This window comes from Microcaecilia unicolor, chromosome 11 (assembly GCF_901765095.1).
Source record: "Microcaecilia unicolor chromosome 11, aMicUni1.1, whole genome shotgun sequence".
Classification (NCBI taxonomy): domain Eukaryota; kingdom Metazoa; phylum Chordata; class Amphibia; order Gymnophiona; family Siphonopidae; genus Microcaecilia; species Microcaecilia unicolor.
The window spans coordinates 68354094-68374288 of NC_044041.1; the positions used below are offsets into that span (position 1 = coordinate 68354094).

The 20195-nt window shown below is 43.5% G+C and overlaps 1 protein-coding gene across 4 annotated transcripts in view; it reads right to left on the bottom strand.

Moving 5' to 3' along the window:
- Positions 1-20195, bottom strand: part of PWWP3A (PWWP domain containing 3A, DNA repair factor) — a 170630-nt gene that overhangs the window by 35931 nt on the left and 114504 nt on the right. For 3 of the 4 annotated variants that reach the window (XM_030220350.1, XM_030220353.1, XM_030220352.1), the window contains 2 exons: positions 18804-18936; positions 15811-15861 (listed from right to left, as the gene is read on the bottom strand). In XM_030220350.1, coding sequence (XP_030076210.1) covers positions 15811-15861; positions 18804-18936 — 184 coding nt within the window. The remainder of the gene's footprint in view (positions 1-15810; positions 15862-18803; positions 18937-20195) is intronic. The other variant, XM_030220351.1, reaches the window with a different exon arrangement.

Consider the following 20195-nt stretch of genomic DNA (forward strand, 5'->3'; position numbering starts at 1 on the left):
CAGTGGACCAAACTATCATAACAGTGTCGGGTCAGGAGATCCCAGTGTTGCTGTAACTGTGCAAACGAAGGGAAGCCCTCACTCCTGTCCCGAATAATCTTAAAAAAGGTGGAGCATCTTCACTGTTTCCAGAGTTGGAAAGGAGTACTTCCCATCTCGAGCAGAAAATCCAAATTTCCCACTAAACTCAAGAACGGAGATGCTTTATGTGTCTTCCCCTGCCTCTTTTGCCATCATTTCCAAGCAAGTTGAAAAGGTCTCCAAAAAGTGAGTTTACTTTTAAAATCTCCGGAGCACACAGGATCCTGGTGCATGAAATGGACTTCACCAACTCCAAAGGGAAAACTTTTGAACCTCATGAATCATTTAATGGATCCAGCGGAGTAATGCAGCAACATTGTAAGTGAAAGATCCAGGAAATTGACACCCCCATGGTGCTTTCCCAGAATTAGCTTAGCATACCCAATCCGAGCTGCCCCACTTCTCCAAATGAATTTGTGAAATAGAGAATGCAATGCCATCTCCTCCTTCTGCTTCACCCAGACAGGCAAAGCTTGAAGGGGGTATAGCATGATCATCTTCACAAGTGCCACCCAGCCCACAAAAGACAGTGGAAGATCAGCCCACATCAAAGTTTTAATGTTTTCAACAGTATTAATAAATGTTATGCTTGTACATCACTGCTGTAGAAAGGTTCAGAAATATGTACAAATACTTCAGGTTGGTAGTAATAGATCTAATAGGGAGCCTCTGATGCTCTGGCCCGCTCTCCCTTTAAAGAAAGGACATCTGATTTATCACAATTGACTTGAAGACCCGAAAAGGTACCAAATTGGTAGACGTAAAGCAAAAACGTCTCCAAATTTTCAGGCGCTCGATTCACATATAAAAGCATATCATCCGCAAACATACTCAGACGATTCTCATATTGTCCTATTCGGATACCCTACATGTCAGTAGACTGCTGTATCTTGGCTGCCAATGGCTCGAAACCCAAAAGTCCAAATTTAACAATAACCCAAAACAAATGCGGCCAAAGCACACTGTCAAACGCATCTAGCCCCGCTACAACTTACTGGTTGTCCTCTCCCCTATTCTCATGGAGAGCCATCATTATCTTACCCAAATTCATGGACACTTAGCGCCTGGGACAAAACCTATCTAATCTGCATTGATAACTACTGGAAGGTACTTATTAAGGCTACTCGCCAAGACTGCCGCCATCAGCTTTATCTTGATTGAGTAGGGATATGGGTCTGTAGGATCCTGGCTGCTCTGGTTCCTTGCCAGGTTTAGGAAGAAAGATTGCATGAGCCACATGGGGTCTCATATTAGCTTGATCCCCCAAAAGACCATTAAATATACTCCCCCAATTGGGCACCACTAAATCACTAAGAATTTTATAATACTCAGAGCCTGATCCATCAGGCCCAGCTATCGTAATCAATTTAAGATGTTTAATGGCCACCTGAAGTTCCACTGGGCTTATGGGTCTACCCAAGTCTTGTACCCGAATTTTACTAAACCAGGGAAGCTGTAACCTATCAAAGAATGAGGCCTGAGAGGTCACATTCACAAACCCTGCGCTATATCATTTTTCTTAAAATGAGGCACAAACTGTCAGGAAATCTGGGAGGGATCCTCATACTTTATTACCTGTGCATCTTTAATACTAGTGATCAATTACCATTTGTGATGGGGTTGCACCAAGTTTGCAAGGAGTCTCCTGGTATTGCCTCCCCAAGTGTACAAGTTATACTTCTGAATATAAAGATTCTGCTCAGCCTGCTGGTGTAATATGGCATCAATCTTCTAGCGGTATCAACAATTTCTCTTTAGAAGATGAGTCCAAATAAGAAACATGCACTCGTCTCAGATCCTGGTACTCCTTAGTAAGCGAAAGCAACCTCCCCTCTTTAGTTCTCTTTAAACGGGCTCAGTATGCTATATGACATGACCCCTAAGTACCATCTTGAAGGCATACCAGTACATTACAGGTGTGAAACTCGGCATCTTGATACAGATAAGGCAGGAGCTTCCAGATAATATCCTTATCCAAAACATTCAATGTGGCTATCACTGGAGCATAATCAGAAACTACTGGTACATCAATTATCACCCTATCCACCTTAGAAAGCATACTCTGGGCAAATAAGTAATCTAACCGGGCACAGACATTATAAGCATGAGAATAAAAGATAAAGTCAGCGTCACTGGGATGCAAAGTTCACCACACATCCAAAACCCAAGCTGCTACATAAGAAAATTCACCTCCTTCCCCTTTTGATTCTTGCATTTTTAGGGTTTTTTTTTTTTTTTTTTGGGGGGGGGGGGGGGGGGGGGCGGGGGTTACAGTCCACCAAAGGATTAGCTATAATATTAAAATCTCCTCCAATAAGGTCTGGATAATAGTCAACTGTCCCACACAAGATCGGGGGGAAAAAAAAACCTTGTTGTGATAGATGTTAGGCGTATAAACAGACCATAATAATCTCTGACCCCATAGTTCTCCCAATAGTTTAGCATATCGCCCCGCCTAGGCCTGCAGGGCTTTGTGGATTTGAAAAGGGAGTTGTTTATGAATCAGAATAGCAACACTTTCTGTCACCCACTGAAAGCAGAGTAATGCATCTCCTCCACCCAGCTACGATTTAGTTTGTGTTCTTCTGCTGCGATATGTGTTTCCTGCAAATACGCAACGTCTACCCCCAGCTTTACGCAGCAAAGACAAGACCTCACTCCTCTTCACAGGGGAGTTAAACCCATCTAAATTCAATGCAGCAGTTGTCAACTTAACCATGGTCCCAATTTAGAAAAATAAAAATAAAAAACGGAACAAAAGCAGAATTAAACAGTGTACTCTAAGACGGCCCTCCAGCCAGGCCCCCTTGCCACACAATTTAGAGATTGTGCCCATACCCAAATGCAATACAAGTGCTGATGCTCTCCTAATCCATATGCACACCCCAGACTCGTCCCTCCAAGCACACATCCCCACAGAAACCATAAACCCCCAAGCACACACCATCTTCCCAACAGTACCCACATCAATGACAAACCCCCTCCTCCACCTCCAATCACCTGATTAATACACATCTTCTAATCACTCAAGAGACGGCTCCCGCCCCCCACCCCGGGCCTCTGCCTCACTACCATACATATCTATAGAAGTTGCTATACTCTCCTGAAAAACAAAGTCATCCCAGCTTCAGCAGAAACTCAAAGACTGCCCTCCACACTAAGGTCTCAACAAGGAAGAAGAATACCATCTGGTAAGCGAGGTAGGCAGAGCAACCAACAGACTTTCCCAGCCGCCCACTCTTGGTAAGTGCAATAAGCATAACCCTCAAAAGATGCATCAAAATCCCACAGGGCTCTCACAAAGAGATGATAGTGCACAGGGGTGACTCCGAAGATCGCCCATGGGCATACACTCCAAATAAGTCTCTAGTCCGAAGTCCCAGTAAAAGGGAGCAACTAGGTGCTCAGAACTATAAATCCAATGGCCCTATGAGCCGAAACCTAAAAGACCCCAATGCTCATGATGCCTCCCCTAAGCAGTAGGTGGATCAGTTGCTGGTAGGCGTTGTATGAAAGCAGCTACGTCTTCAGGATTTCAAAGTGTAAATTCTTGCCATGATGAGTAAATCGCACTCGCAAAGGGTACTGAAGAGATACCTTCAACCCCCTCTTGTAGAAATTTGTACAGTACGGCACCATAGCTTTCCACTGTTCATCCACAAATGCTGAAAAAATCCTGGAATAGCAGTTTTTGTATTCTCCTATGATGAGTTTGAAGTTAGCACATAAGCACTGCCATACTGGGAAAAGACCAAGGGTCCATCAAGCCCAGCATCTTGTCTCCGACAGTGGCCAATCCAGGCTTCAAGAACCCGGCAACCCCCCCCCCCCCCCCCATTTTTAAAAAATAATGTTCAATGGACTTTTCCTTCAGGAATCTGTCCAAACCCCCCTTAAACTCCGTAAGGCCAGCTGCTGTCACTACATTCTCCGGCAACAAGTTCCAGAGTCCAACTACACGCTGAGTAAAGAAAAACTTTCTCATATTTGTTTTAAATCTACCATATTCTAGCTTCATCTTGTGTCCCCTGGTTCTGTTGTTGTTTGAAAGTGTAAACAAACGCTTTACATCTGTCCGCTCTACTCCGCTAATTATCTTGTAGACTTTCTACAAGCTGAAGAGCCCTAACCGTCTTAGCCTTTCCTCATAGGGAAGTCGTTCCATCCCTTTTATCATTTTCGTTGCCCTTCTCTGCACCTTCTCCAATTCTTTTATATATTTTTTGAGATGCGGTGACCAGAATTGGACACAATATTCAAGGTGCGGCCACACCATGGAGCGATACGACGGCAGTATAACATCTCCATGTTTGTTTTCCATCCCTTTGCTAATAATACTCAACATTCTGTGCGCTTTCTTAGCCTCCGCAGCACACTGAGCAGAAGTTTTCAATGACTTATCAATGATGACTCCCAGATCCCTTTCTAGGTCTGTGACTCCTAGCGTGGAACCTTGCATGACATAGCTGTAAATTCAGGTTCCTCTTACCCACATGCATTACTTTGCATTACTTTGCACTTGTCAGCATCGAACTTCATCTGCCACTTGGACGCCCAATCCCGCAGTCTCGCGAGGTCCTCCTGTAATCTTTCACACTCCTGCGACTTGACGACCCTGAATAACTTTGTGTCATCTGCGAATTTAATTACCTCACTAGTTACTCCCATCTCTAGGTCATTTATAAATATCTTAAAAAGAAGCAGCCCCAGCACAGACCCCTGAGGGACTCCACAAACTACCCTTCTCCACTGAGAATACTGACCATTTAATCCTACTCTCTGCTTCCTATCCTTCAACCAGCTCTTAATCCATAGTAATACCCTATCTCCGATCCCATGACTCTCCAGTTTCCTCTGGAGTCTTTCATGAGGCATTTTGTCAAATGCCTTCTGAAAATCCAGATACACAATATCCACTGGCTCTCCATTGTCCACATGTTTGTTCACTCCCTCAAAAAAATGCAGTAGATTGGTGAGGCAAGACTTCCCTTCACTAAATCCATGATGACTTTGTCTCAACAGCTCATGTTTTTCTATGTGCTCTGTAATTTTATTCTTAATAATAGCCTCTACCATTTTGCCCAGTACCGACGTCAGACTCACCGGTCTATAATTTCCCGGATCTCCTCTGGAACCTTTTTTAAAAAAATCGGTGTAACATTGGCTACCCTCCAGTCTTCTGGTACACACCTGATTTTAGGGATAGATTGCATATTACTAATAGCTCTACAAGTTCATTTTTCAGTTCTATTAATACTCTGGGATGAATACCATCTGGTCCTGGTGATTTACTACTCTTCAGTTTGCAGAACTGACCCATTACATCCTCCAAATTTACAGAGAATTTGTTTAGTTTATCTGACTCGCCTGCTTCAAATACCCTTTCCGGCACCGGTGTCCCTCCCAAGTCCTCCTCGGTGAAGACCGAAGCAAAACATTCATTTAATTTCTCCGCTATGGCTTTGTGTTCCCTGATCGCCCCTTTAAGACCACTTTCGTCCAGCGGCCCAACTGATTCTTTAGCCGGCTTCCTGCTTTTAATGTATCTAAAAATTTTTTTACTGTGTATTTTCGCTTCTAAAGCTAACTTTTTTTTCAAAGTCCTTTTTTGCCCTCCTTATCTCCGCTTTGCATTTGGCTTGGCATTCCTTATGTTTTATCTTATTATTTTCAGTTGATTCTTTATTCCATTTTCTGAAGGATTGTTTTTTTGGCTCTAATGGCTTCCTTTACCTTACTGTTTAGCCACGCCGCTGACATTTGGTCTTTTTTCCTCTTTTTCTAATACGCGGAATATATTTGTCCTGTACCTCTAGGATGGTGTTTTTGAACAGCATCCACGCCTGATGCAAGTTTTTTACCCTGTGAGCTGCTCCTTTTAGTCTTTTTTTCACCGTTTTTTCTCATTTTATCGTAATCTCCTTTTCTAAAGTTAAACGCTAGTGTATTTGATTTCCTACGTTCACTTACTTCAATGCCAATATCAAAACTGATCATATTATGATCACTGTTATCAAGTGGCCCTCGCACCAGATCATGAGATCCAGTAAGGACTAAGTCTAATATTTTTCCTTCTCTTGTCGGCTCCTGAACTAGCTGTTCCATGAAGCTGTCCTTGATTTCATAAAAATTTTTTCTCTCCCTAACCTGTACCGATGTTACATTAACCCAGTCTATATCCGGATAATTGAAATCACCCATTATTATTACATTGCTCATTTTATTTGCTTCCCTAATTTCCTTTGACATTGCTGCGTCCGTCTGCTCATCCTGGCCAGGCGGATGGTAGTACACTCCTATCACCATTTTTTCCCCCTTTTCATGTGGAATTTCAATCCACAAAGATTCCAATAGGGGCTTTGTATCCTGCAATATTTGCAGCCTGAGTCAAGGTTCTCATTAATATACAGTGCTTCCCCTCCTCCCATCCTATCTACCCTATCACTACAATATGATTTGTAGCCCGGTATGACTGTGTCCCACTGGTTATCTTCCTTCCACCAGGTCTCAGAGTTCCTCTGTATTTGCACAGGATAACCTCTGCATAATTTAGAAGCCAAAAGATAACAGGTCGGGAATGTTGATCCTCCGCCTGGTGCTGGCCCACATGGTGGTGCTTTCTTGATGGTAAACAAGATAGGGCCTTTTTGCAACCCTAAAGCAACAGGCAGCCAAATCTCTGACCATTTACACAATTCCTCCTCTTTCTTGTTCTTGGGGAGGCCCACTATCACAGATTATTGCAGAAATTAGGGGTTTCATGGTCCTCCTTCTCCTGTAGGCGCAGGTTCTGCCACTCCATCTCCTGAAGCCAAGCACTGAGGTCTGCCGTGGGGGCCTCCTGCTTTACAATTTGCTCCTCGACCTGCGCGAAACACTGATTATGGAAGTTGAGGCTATCGTTGACTTCTTGAATGGTAGTCTGAATGTGGACCCGTTTATCTTTCATAACAGCCATTAAATGCTTCTTAAACTCCAGTACTGCTGCCTCATCCAAGGTTACTACCAGGCTAACAGGTGCCGTCGCCATCTTGGAAGAGCTCAATGTGAGGAGGACTGCAGTGGCGAGTTGATCCTTTACTCGGCATAACCTGTAACAACCACCCACCCAGTCACCTGCTAAGCAGTTACCACCCCGAGATCTAAAAATAGGGGTTCAACTAAGGAAAATTCTGCGCAATAAAAGCAGATTTGGAAGGATCAGCCTGGAGCCACTCTCTGGGGCATTGTGCTATGTCTGCTGCATCATGTGACCCCTTAAATGATACTAGTTATTTAAATTTGTATGAGAAAAAGTGAGAACTTCCTGAATGGGAAAGGGCCTTATTTCCCGTTTTTATCGGACTCTCATGCTGAGTACTCCTCATATTCTTCTGTATGAAGAGCGCTGGGAGATCTTGAAATGAACCCAATTTACTTTTGATCAATGTGGGTCCATTTATAAGATTTTGCTGCAAACTTCTATAGTTGCTCACTTGTGGACATGGTTATAAAATGTTGTACCGATGGTACTATACTCCAGCACATCTTTGGAAACTTTTTGGGTTGAGTAATGGGTTGTGTTGGAGGGGGTGTGGTCAGCTAGGCACCTTTGCACATACATGGTGGGAATGTTCTCATTTTCACATTTATTGGCAAATGGTTGTACAATTGATATTTTACAGGTTTCTGTCCCCAGGGAGCCGTTCATCTTGCTTCTTAATGGGGGCCCCCCATGTATGGATACTTTAGCTCATCAGTTTGTCGCTTTGATAGCTATCGTAGCTCAACTATGTTTAGCATCTTTTTTGGAAGAAACCTGTGTTACCACTGAGAGATCATTTGTTGGTTATGCTAGATCATCTTTGTCTGATGAACAAATTGACAGCTTTGAAACATGATACTATGGGGACTTTTCGTACAATGGCAGGGGTTGTCTTGCTGGAGGCATACTAATAGGAGGTGCCCTATCCAGTGTTGTCAGGTGGGCGGTTTTACCGCCCAATTGGGCGGTTTTCCGCGACCCGCCGCGGGAAATTTTTGCCCGCGGCAGGTTGCGGTTTTTTGGGCTTCCGGGCGGTTTTTTGTGCGGCTTTTTCGGCCGCGGGGGGCGGGGTTAGTGACGTTTTTGGGCGGGGTTAGTGACGTAGGAGGCGGGGCCGATGACGTGGGAGGCGGGGCCGTCACGGGGGAGGCGGGGCCGGTGACGGCGGGGTTAATGACGGCGGGGGCGGGGGTGATGACGCGGGGGTGGGGGTGTCAGGGGCGGGGTTTGAGTTTGGCCGGGTTTTGTGCTGCATTGGGTGGGAAAAAAATTTTCCGCCTGGCAACACTGGCCCTATCCCTCATTGGGTCATCTTGTTCTTTATTTCTGTCTCCCTTTTTTTTTTTTTTTACTGCAGGGTGGTGTCTGGGGGTGGGTTTCTTCTCGATAATTCAGGTGTTCGCAGCTTGGGGTAAAGTGAACTGTAGTTCTGTTGCTTCCTGTACTAGATTAGAGCTTTGGGTGGATAGCATTCAACCTGATAGATGATGTATATTGCTGTATTGTTTTTTTTCCCATTTTTTAAAATAAAATAAAAGTTACCTAAAAAAATTAACATAAAACATTAGACATAACTTTGTTAAATATCCAACAAAACCATACTCTTATTAACATTGTTTTTTTTTTTTAAACAAGTGTTTATTAAAGTTTTGAAAAAGTTACATCAGTACAAAGATATCAAACAATTGGCATCATTTCAAGATCCCTCTTCAGATCAAACTCAATTAAACTTCCCCTTCTCCTCAACCCTCCCCCCCCTTGCCCTGTACCCCACTTCCCCCTTTTAAACCAAACTCAATAAACGATCCAGATTAATCCACTCATCTGCATTTGGATCAAACCTCCCTAGTCGGTGATCCGTCAATTTTTCCAGTTCCCCCAACAAGCGAACTTTCACCAACCAAGTGGAAATAGTGGGACCATTACTCTGCTTCCAATGAGCCGCTAGCACTGTCTTTGCTGCAGCAAAACAAAGTCGTTAAGTCTTTTTTGCCATTTCCCCCACCCAAGCAGGCACCATTTAGGATCATAAGGGCACGCAGCCTCCAAAATGGTAGCCAATGACTGAGTAATGCCCTGCCAATATCCCTGTATTTGATCACATGCCCACCAAATGTGAAGAAAAGAGCCAATATCTGTAAGATACGGGAGCAATTTTTTCCAGAGCGGAAATACTTTAAACACTCATTTCTTAGATTTGCCCCCCAGTTTGGACCAGGAGTAGTGGATTTGGCATATAGAGACTGGGAGGACATGGGCCTTTGCGAATTGGGGCAGATGTGTGAGGAAGGTCAGGTTCCTTCCTTCCAAGACCTATGTCAGGAACATGAGCTTTCCCCTCTGCAAGCTTTTCAGTATTACCAGGCACGAGACTTTATACGTCGCAGAGCCTTGGAGGAGCTTAACCTAACAGAAACACAACTGGAGAAGGGATTGATGGGTGGTGGAGGAAGGGGGGGTATTTCCAGAATATACAAAGCGTTGTTGGCCCGCACCCACCCGGTAGAATTCTACACACAAAGATGGGAGCGAGCAATGGAGAACACATATGAGCCACTACAATGGGTTAGAGCGTTTAGGTCCCTGCTTAGAGTGTCAATATCCAGTGCAATAGTAGAAAACGGACACAAGATATTATATAGTTGGTACTATACGCCCAGCCGCTTGTTCAAGATATACCACTCGGGATCAGCTCTATGTTGGCGGGACTGTGGTGAGGTAGGGGATATGCAGCACATATGGTGGTCTTGCGTACATGCCCGCCGATACTGGGAAAAAATTGTGGACTTTGTGCATTTGGTAACTGCTACAAAATACCAGCTGAAAATAGACTATTGTCTCCTACATTTTCGCCCGCCAGAGGCCAAAAAACATATCCACCAATTTGCTACGCAGGTGTTTGTCGCTGGCAAGCTGGTGCTGGCGGCATCATGGAAGCGTCCTCGGCTACCAGAATTACCGGCTGTGTTGGAAAAACTGAAACACATCCAACTGATGTCGAAGCTCACTGCACTACGCAATGGACACATAATACAACATCAGAGAATATGGGACTTATATAATACCTGGTCATCTGCTAACGCAAGCCAATAAAGATACATAATACTTAGCTCAAGCGGGGACGGGGGAGGGGAGGGTGGGAGAGTCAGGGGACCTGGGACATGGTTAATACTTATTGTTAATAATTATAGCAGTTAAGCTTTCAGAAGAGTTATTCAGTTACAAGTACCTGTTGATGACATTTGTTTGATGGTATTGACTCTGTATGGCAATGAAAAATGACTAAATAAAAATAAAGCTGAAAAAAAAAAAAAAAAAGAGCCAATATCTGTGACATCTCCAATATAAGTCTGTGGCCTCGGGGAACATTTTTTAAATCTGTTCTGGGGTGTAATACCATCTAGTTAAAACTTTAAATGCATTCTCTTGAATCAAAACACATATGGAAGACTTCTTCAATTCCACGCATATCGCTTTCCATTCATACACACTTAATTCACACCCCAAATCTGCCTCCCATGCCCTCTTGTATGGAAACTTAATAAACTCATCCCCTCTAATGAATCGATAAAAAAAAAAAAAAAAAAAAAAGAGTAATAACCCTTCTAATTTTCCCCATATAAGCCCACAAATTCTCTAAATGTTCACTCTCGTCCAGGTCTGCCTTCAACCACTCCCTGCTAGAAAGATAATGCTTAACTTGTAAATAGGGAAACAAGTCCAAAGAAGGCAGCCCGTACTCCTTGAACAGCTCACCCCCATCCAGAAGATCACGGAACCTAATCAACCCTTTATGTGCCCAGTTAATGAACGTTGCCCGTCTGAGGCCCACCTGAAAGCCCGGTTCTTGAGAAATATGTGCAAAGGAAGATGGGGCTCGGGAACCCCTTAACTTACTTTTCAGCCTACTCCACGACGACAATAAATGAAACAAGAATGGGTTAGAGGTCAATTGCCTGTATTCTCGCTGAGAAAGAGAGACCCAAAGAACGGCATCAAGTGAGTATTCGCCCACAAAATACTGCTCTAATGCAGTAGTAGTTGACTGGGCTCCCTGTCCCCAAGCTGAGATAAAACTTCAATTTTGCAGCCCAATAATACCACTCTAAATTGGGCATTCCTCTATCTCCCAAATCCGCTGATCCCCACATCACCCTCCGAGCTAACATCGGGGTACGCCTTCCCCACACAAACCCAGAAACTTCCGTCTGCAGTCGCCCAAGATCAACTCTGGCCACCAACAGAGGTAGGGACTGAAACAAGAAATCCTGCCCCGCCAAGTGAGCCACCCTTCTTGCACCCTTTGATCTCTCTTCAGAGCTGTTGAATTAATGGAGGGTAATTCAGAGCATACAATTTTGTCAAATCCCTAGGAATCTGAATTCCCAAATATAAAAAACTAATACCAGCCTTGCGGAATGGAAAATACCACGGCAGTCATACTTCCTCGGCTTCAGCGATAGTAATTCCCATGAGTTCTGATGTATTCATGACATCATCAGTGAAGGTTCAACCGCATGGGCCTTTAGAAGGGCGAAGAGTTCCTCTGCAAGTACCTTCTTGTGCTGGGAGCTGAAAGAATGAGCTCTCTGTGGACAATTTGGAGGTTTGGAAAGCAAATTAAGGGTGTATCCAAGTCGGACTATTTGAAGAACCAACCGGTTGGTGGTTATGAGAGGCCAACTTTGGTGAAAAAATTTTAACCTCCCTCCAACCGGCAAGTCGTCTGGGATAGACACTTTGACTATGGCTATGCTCTGCTGGAGCCAGTCAAAAGCTTGTCCCTTGCTTTTGCTAGGGAGCGGCAGGGCCTTGGTCGAATGCTGTTGACGAGAACGAGCGCACTGGGGCTGTGCCTGAGCAGGCTGGAGGGCCGCAGGAGTGTACCTTCAGCTAGAATAGTAATAGGGAGAACTCCATGACTTGTCAAAATACCTCCTGGATGAGGAGGCAATTGCAGAAGACGCTCGGCGGGACAGCGAAGATATAGTATCAGTATGTTTCTTGATTTGGTCAGTGACCTCCTCAACCTTCTCTCCAAAAAGATTATCTCCTTGGAAAGGGGCATCTGCCAACCTCTGCTGAACAGAATGTTCCAGGTCAGAAACACGCAGCCATTAGATTCTGTGCATCGCTATACCTTGGGCAGAGATCCTGGATGCCATTTCAAAAGTGTCGTCAGTGCCCTGGCCAAGAACTTGTGACATGCCTTCTGCTGCTTGACCAACTGGCAAAACGGCTAGGCCTGCTCCGAAGGGAGTGCATCGACCAAGACTGACAGCTGCCACACTGAGTTCCACAAGTACACGCTCGTGAAGAGCTAGTATGACTGGATATGGGTGATGAGCATAGAGGCCTGATACATCTTCCTCCCAAAAGAGACCAGAGTTCTAGCTTCTCTGCCTAGGGAAGCCAAGGCATAGTTTCTAGTACTCCTGGCTTTCTTGAGAGCGGAGTCCGCCACCATGGAGTCATGAGGTAACTTAGATCCCACAAAGCCAGGTTCCCCGTGGATCCAAAACTGAGTGTCCATTGTCTTGGGGACCACAGGGACAGACAGAGGGGATGCCCAGTTCCTAATGAGAACTGCCTTGAGTACCTCATGGAGAGCAGCCATCACTGCCTCCTTAGAAGGTGAGGTGTAGTCCAGGACCTCGAGCATCTTGGCCCTGGGTTGATCCTCCACTTCTACAGGGAATAGAATGGCATCAGCCATTTCCCGTACAAAAGAGGTGAAAGAGAGGCTCTCAGGTGAAGACAGTCTCTTCTCAGGTGGAGGTGATGGCCCGAGGTGGCTGCTTACCTGCGAGAAGATAATGCAGAACAAATCATTTCCTTTAACCAGCGAGTGATGGTAGCCTTAAGAGGTTGCTTCACCTTTGAATGTCCAAAAAGGACATCATTAGTCAATTCTAAGTATTAAAACCCTAAGCACATCCAATAACCAAGGATCCAAAATCAGTTTCACAGTTTTTCATCCAAAACGGATTATAGTCTGAATTAAATGAAATGGTGAGATCACCTTTGAGAGAAATGAAGGTTCTGAGAAGATCTGAGAGAAGACACCAATTCTCTGGGTAAGTGAACATTATTTTGCTCTGTGCTGTGGAGGAGTGGCCTAGTGGTTAGGGTGGTGGACTTTGGTCCTGGGGAACTGAATTCAATTCCCACTTCAGGCACAGGCAGCTCCTTGTGACTCTGGGCAAGTCACTTAACCCTCCATTGCCCCAGGTACAAATAAGTACCTGTATACAATATGTAAGCCGCATTGAGCCTGCCATGAGTGGGAAAGCGAGGGGTACAAATGTAACAAAAAAAAAAAAAAATGTAAAGATTGGGGATAAAAGAGGAATTGTAGGGTTTATTGATAAAGACAGTTTGAATTTTAAAAAGGAAACTGTATTAACTAATTTCCATCATATAAAACCCTATCCCCCATACTTTTAAACAGAGCCTCTAGAAAGTACAGTAGGGAGGGTGAATAGTGGAGTTCCACAGGGATCAGTACTGGGACCAGTACTATTTAACGTATTTATAAATGATCTGGAAATTGGAATAAGTGAGGTGATTAAATTTGCAGATGTCAGAAAACTATTCAAAGTTGTTAAAACACATGTGAACTGTGACCTTAGGAAATTGCAAGACTGGGCATCCAAATGGCAGATGAAATTTAATGTGGACAAAAGCTAACTGATGCACATTGGGAAAAATAATCAAAATCATAGTTACCTAATGCTAGGGTCCACACCTTGGGAGTCAGCACCCAAGAAAAAGATCTAGGTGTCATTGTAGACAATACGCTAAAAATTTCTGCCTAGTGCAGCAGCCAAAAAAGCCAACAGGATACTAGGAATTATTAGGAAAGGGATGGCAATAAGACCAAGAATACTATAATGCATCTGTATTGCTCCATGGTGCGACCTCACCTTGAGTATTGCGTTGAATTCTGGTCACCATAGGTTTGGACTAGTTCCTGGAGGAAAAGTCCATAGTCCGCTATTGAGATAGACATAGAAGGGAAAGCCACTGCTTGCCCTGGGATTGGTAGCATTGAATGTTGCTACTACTGTATTTGGGTTTCTGCCAGGTATTTCTGACCTGGATTGGCCACTGTTGGAAAGAGAATACTAGGCTAGATGGATCACCGGTCTGACCCAGTATGGCTATTCTTATGCTATGTTCTTATGTGCATATGGAAACACTAGCCCCCGTAAAGCAGAGAAACGGATCCCTACAGGAAAAGGCCTGCAACTCAGATTCTTCCAGCAGAAGAAACAGCCACTAAAAATACAATTTTTAAACTGATCAGCTGTAACCCACCATTTTACAATGAACCTCATCCGAGGAAGGTGGCTCTCATAGCTCTGAGTGATAGGGAACCATAGTTGAGAAGGGAGCCTTGAAAGATCTCTTATGGGCTATCGCTTAAGACACCACTTTCAAGGTTGTAGCCATCAACCCCAGCAACTGCATGTAGTCCCAAGCTTGAATACTCTGCTGCTGTAACAGAAGCTTGATCTGTAATTGGATTTTTTCCATCCTATGTTCAGAGAGAAAAACTTTTCCCCTCTGGGTATTGAATAAAACTCTAAATATTCCAGTGTCTGAATGGGTTTCAGTTTACTTTTGTTGAAGTTGATTAACCAACCTAGTGGCTATAGAACTGTAACACCCTTGACATTACCTGCAAATTTTTGGAAAAGTAGAGGCCCTAATCAACCAGCTGTCCAAATAGTCTCGGATTCTAATTCCTTCACAACGAAGATAGGCAGCGGCAACTACCATGACCTTTGAGAAAGTCTTCAGAGTTGTGACCAGATCAAAGGACATAAACTGGAACTGAATGCTGGTCTAGAATCACAAACCTTAGAAACCTTCGATGTGGAGGCCAAATTGGAATATGCAAGTAGGCCTACCTGATATCCAAGCAGTTAGAAACTCGGTCAGGCAAAATGTTGTGATTACTGATCAAAATGTTTCTATCCTGAAATGAGACATTCGCAGGGAGTGATCTACCCTTTTCTGGTCCAGGATAGGCCAAAGAGTATCTTCTTTTTTTGGGCATGATAAAGTAGATCAAATATCTGCCGAGGCCCCACTCACTCAAAAGAACAGACACTATGGCGCCTAGATCTAGGAGGCTCGAAAATGTGTTTTGTAGAGCCTGCCCTTTGTCAGGATCTTTGCAAGAGGATTCCAAAACAAAATCTGCAATAGGGTGGGAAAACTTTAGTTTACAACCCTACTAGCATCCATTGATCAGATATTATCAGGGTCCAAAGTTGGGTAGGCATCCTCCTATTAAAACCTTTGAGGAATGGACCTGGAGTGGAAGAGTAACCTAATGATAGAGCAGTGGGCTAAGAAACATGGGACCGGGTTTGATTCCCACTGCAGCTCCTTGTGACCCTGGGTAACTCATGAAACGCTCCACTGCCCCAAGGTAGGGGGGGGGGGGGGGAAGCTTAGACTGTGAACCCACCAGGGATAAAGTACCTGTATATAGTATTTCAAATGCATGACCCATACCCATAATAAAAGCCTGATCAGTTGCAAACCATACTCTATGATCTGCATGGAACACCACATGATCAACCTGCAGTTATTGCAAAAGTGGCCCATCACTCATTATCCCTCTTTCAGCCACTTACTTTTACCTTTAAGTGATAAAGAATTTTTAAAAATAGCACAGGAATTATACTTACTGATATCTGCAGTACAATAGTCTTCAAAAGATCCCACAAAAGAACCACAGCCTGAAAAACAAAGAAATGGACAAAAAAGTTACTCACATCTGTACACTTTAGTTCTCATCCAGAATCAATCTCCAGTTACAACTCCAAACTCTCTAGTTTTTGATGTTGTGGAAATACTTTTAAAACAAATAGGAGGAAATATTTTTTCACTCAACGAATAAAGTTCTGGAACTTGCTGCCGAAGGATGTGGTAACAGCAGTTTGCGTATCTGGGTTTAAAAAAAGGTTTGGACAAGTTCCTGTTGGAAAAGTCCATAGTCTGCTATTGAGCCAGAAATGGGGAAGCAACTGCTTGCTCTGGGATTTGTAGCATGGAATGTTGCCAAGATTTGGGTTTCTGACTGGTACTTGTGACCTGGCTTGGCCACTGTTGATAACAGGATAATGGGCTAGATGGATTATTGGTCTGACCCAGTATGACTACTCTTAATGTTCTTATGTTTACTCTTGCTGGAATTCTGCGTGACTGCGGAGCGCAGAATTCCACATTTTTGCATAGAATCTGTGCTCCAAGGCTCCCTGCCACCCCTGAGCCTCAGTGGACCCTCCTTGAGCCTTGGTGAGCCCTCCCCAGCCCACAGCAAAGATTGGCTGGCTGGCTCCTCCACCACCCTCCCGGGCTGACCCGAGTACACTCTGGTGGTCTCTTCGGGGGCAGGAAAGAGCCCCACTCTCTCCTGCCCACTGCCGCTGCTCTCTGGATCATACCACCACTTTTTCAAAGAGGCCAACAAGACTTCAAGTGGTAATCTCGTGAGACTGCCGCACAAAGGCTCGGTGTCCATTTGGAAAAAATGGCAGCATGGCACCGGCTCAGAGCAGTGGGAGCGGGCAGGAAACAGTGGGGTTTCTTTCCTGCCCGAAGAGGTACTCCCATGACTCTGGCCAAGTCACTTAACCCTCCATTGCCTGCCGCACTGAGCCTGCCATGAGTGGGAAAGTGTGGGGTACAAATGTAAAAAAAAAAAAAAATTGCAAATTCTGTGCGCAGAATTTTGATTTTGGACTTTGCCCCGAATACATGCCGACTTTAATCTGCGTTCAACCTTGTCGACTACTACTAGGTTCACTCATGTGAATAAACTACAGATTACTTTCTTTTTTAGACCTCGCTTCGTTTCAACAACCAAGAAATTATTCACTTTGCCTGTTGTCTCCATGTGAAATGCTCTGCCTTCTGCCATTAGGACTAAGACTAATTATTTAGTTTCAGAAGTTACTTAATTCATGGGTTTTTAAAAAAAATGTTATTCACAATTTTTATTAATTGCTGAGATTTGAATTCTATGTAGTTTTTTTTTTTTTTTTTTTTTTGGGGGGGGGGGGGGGGGGGCTTTTCTGAATTATTTTTGGTCTTATGTAATTTGTCTTACTGTAAACCGTTCTGAGCCTTGTGGTGTTGATGATAGTATATAGGAATTGATATGTTAATGATTTTGGTGGTTCATCCCATTCTGCTGCTTAGGCCTAGATTCCAAGGCATTGCTTTTTTTTTTTTTTTTACCCATCACTGTCTAGAACATTGTTTCCAACTATCCTGCCTTTGGCAGTTATTTTGGAAGAAATGGTATGGAGGCTATGGCAAAAGGGGGGGGGGGGGGTAAAGATTGACACAGTAATGCTGGCAGGTTCTGCAGATTCAGGTAACTGCAGAAGTGAGGATTCAGTGAGGTGGATCTACTGGAGCAGAGGGTACAGTTTTGGAACGGGTGCTGGGCTCAGCTCAGGCTTCAAGAATGGTGCCCAGGGCCAGATCCCCCTCCACTTATGGCTGACGACATGTGAAACAGCTCAAGGACCACAACTTATGAAGCCAAAGGTGGTGGCCTAGTGGTTAGAGCACCGGTCTTGTAACCCAGAGGTGGCCAGTTCGAATCCCGCTGCTGCTCCTTGTGATCTTGGGCAAGTCACTTAACCCTCCATTGCCTCAGGTACAAACTTAGATTGTGAGCCCTCCCGGGACAGAGAAATATCCAGAGTACCTGAATGTAACTCACCTTGAGCTACTACTGAACAAGGTGTGAGCAAAATCTAAATAAACAAATTAATGTGTTTATCAGTACTAGCTATGATAGAAAGCTGAACCTTCGGAATAAATATTCTTCTACTTCGCTCTTCCCTGACCATGTCACTATTAGAAGACAGACATCAGGCAAAAGGTGAAATGGTGCCAACTTCAGATTTGATTTACATTTTTTCTTCCTTTGTCTTACTTATTTACTGCATTTGTATCCCACATTTTCCCACCTTTTTGTCTCATTTAAAGGGGGAAAAAATTGAAGCATAATTCCTCACAGCAGCTTCCACTACTTAATCAATAGTTTACTGCTGCATTCTTTCCTCAGGCACAGTAAAGTTTCAGGATGTCTTTTTTTGGGGGTGGGGGTGAGGCAATCCTCCTCTTGCAGGTACAAGCTGTGTTGTAGTCACTCACAGGTTTGAAAGGTGGGTGGGAAATTTGAGGTTACTCAAAGCTCATAGTACCAGATCGGGGGCACATGGCTCCTTGCTTTATCGTTTGTTTGGTTTGTGATTTTTCTATTTCCTTTGTTTTGGATCCTCAGTAATTGACTATAAATGACATTTGCTTTATCCTGCTTAATTGAGCTGAAGAGTTTTATTCCTGTTCCCTTTCTTTCTACAATGATTTACAGATTATGTAACTCATTTTCTTTTCAACTCATATTTGAACTGTACCTCAAACAATAGTAACAGGACATTTCGTTAATTTTTCTAAACCAAATTAGAACTAATGATCCAAAGTTGCAGATGAAACCTTTTTACTGAATTACCAATACATTTAACATGTAATTAAGTTTACATATTACGTGAAATGACATAGCTACCATGTTTAAAGTAATTATTAAAACTTAGTTCTCTCTACTGACCAGAAAAATCAGAAGTCAGCCTATCATTAAAGTAAAAAATTAACTGGTTAATACCTTCATTGAAGGTATTAGTAGATGCAAGCCACCAGCAACAGGAGTCCGTTTGCTCACCTATTCGAATCCTGTAGTCCTGGATAAGGGCGATGCACCAGTCAATGGCCTTGCCGTAGTCTTCTTTGGCTTTATCCTATACATAAAAGTCACAACTGAGGGACATTAACAAATCTCTCTCTATCAATAGCATGAAACAATTGGGAAGCAGGGCTGTAGAGTTGGAGTCAAAACAATTCTGGGTGGAGTCAAAGTCAGTAAAAAAGTACTGACTGCAAATCCGGCTTCAAAATAAAAATTTATGTTATAATATATGGCAAATTTATCATTTTATATAAATACACATACAAACACACATATCTTTGTCCTGCATTAGATCCAGAACAAAAAATTTAAAGCCTAATATCAGTAGGAGTCAGAGTCGGAACTAGACAGTAGAAAAACAGCGGAGTCGCAGTCAAAGATTTAGTGTATCAACTCCACAAGCCTGTTAAGAAGTGGAACTTATTTTACTTTTAAGTTTATTAAGGTCACAACATTCCAGAGAGCATATTTGTAGCATCAAACTATACAAAAGCATAATTTTCCAGACTGATCCGATACATATTTAGCTCTTTATATCTATAAATATATAAACACAAAAAACTTATAACCTAGACCTCACTTTTATATTTTTCCAAACTTGTAACAATGAACAACTATTAATCCCCAGCCTCCACTTCCTAACACCTCTTCCCTCCCTCTCTCATGGCTCAGGTTCCTGTCACACCACATTTTAGCCACTATTGGCTCCATATATTCAGTGGAATGGTTTCCCTATCCTATGAAACTGCTGTGGTAGCTTTTTTTACTCTGTGCTGTGAAAGGTAAATTAGGTCTTACCTGCTAATTTGCTTTCCAATAGTCCCTCCAAACCAGCACAGATGGGTTATTTATTTATTTGTTGCATTTGTATCCCACATTTTCCCACCTATTTGCAGACTCAATGTGGCTATGCACTCCAACCAACAGATGGAGACTGAGAATCACCGACTTCTGAAAACACCTATAAGAATCACCTATACCTCTCAGTGGTAAACCGTAATAAATATCTCAAGTTCTTTATAGGAATTTCTATATACACACATTATCTATCATTCTCTCTCTGTGACTGGCATATCTATATGTGTGTGTGTGTGTGTGTGGTTCGATTCTTTGGATGACTCTGTCCAGAAGAATCCAAGCAGGAGGGCCACTTCTGGACCAGCGTATCGATGCCTTCCAACTTGAAGTCCCTTCTCTGACTGAAGTATCAGGGAACTTTTGCATTTGACAATGTCACCATAAGGTCCAAGACCAAAGACCCCACTAGTTTACAATCAAGTCGAAGGCACTGCGACTGAAAGCCCAATCTCC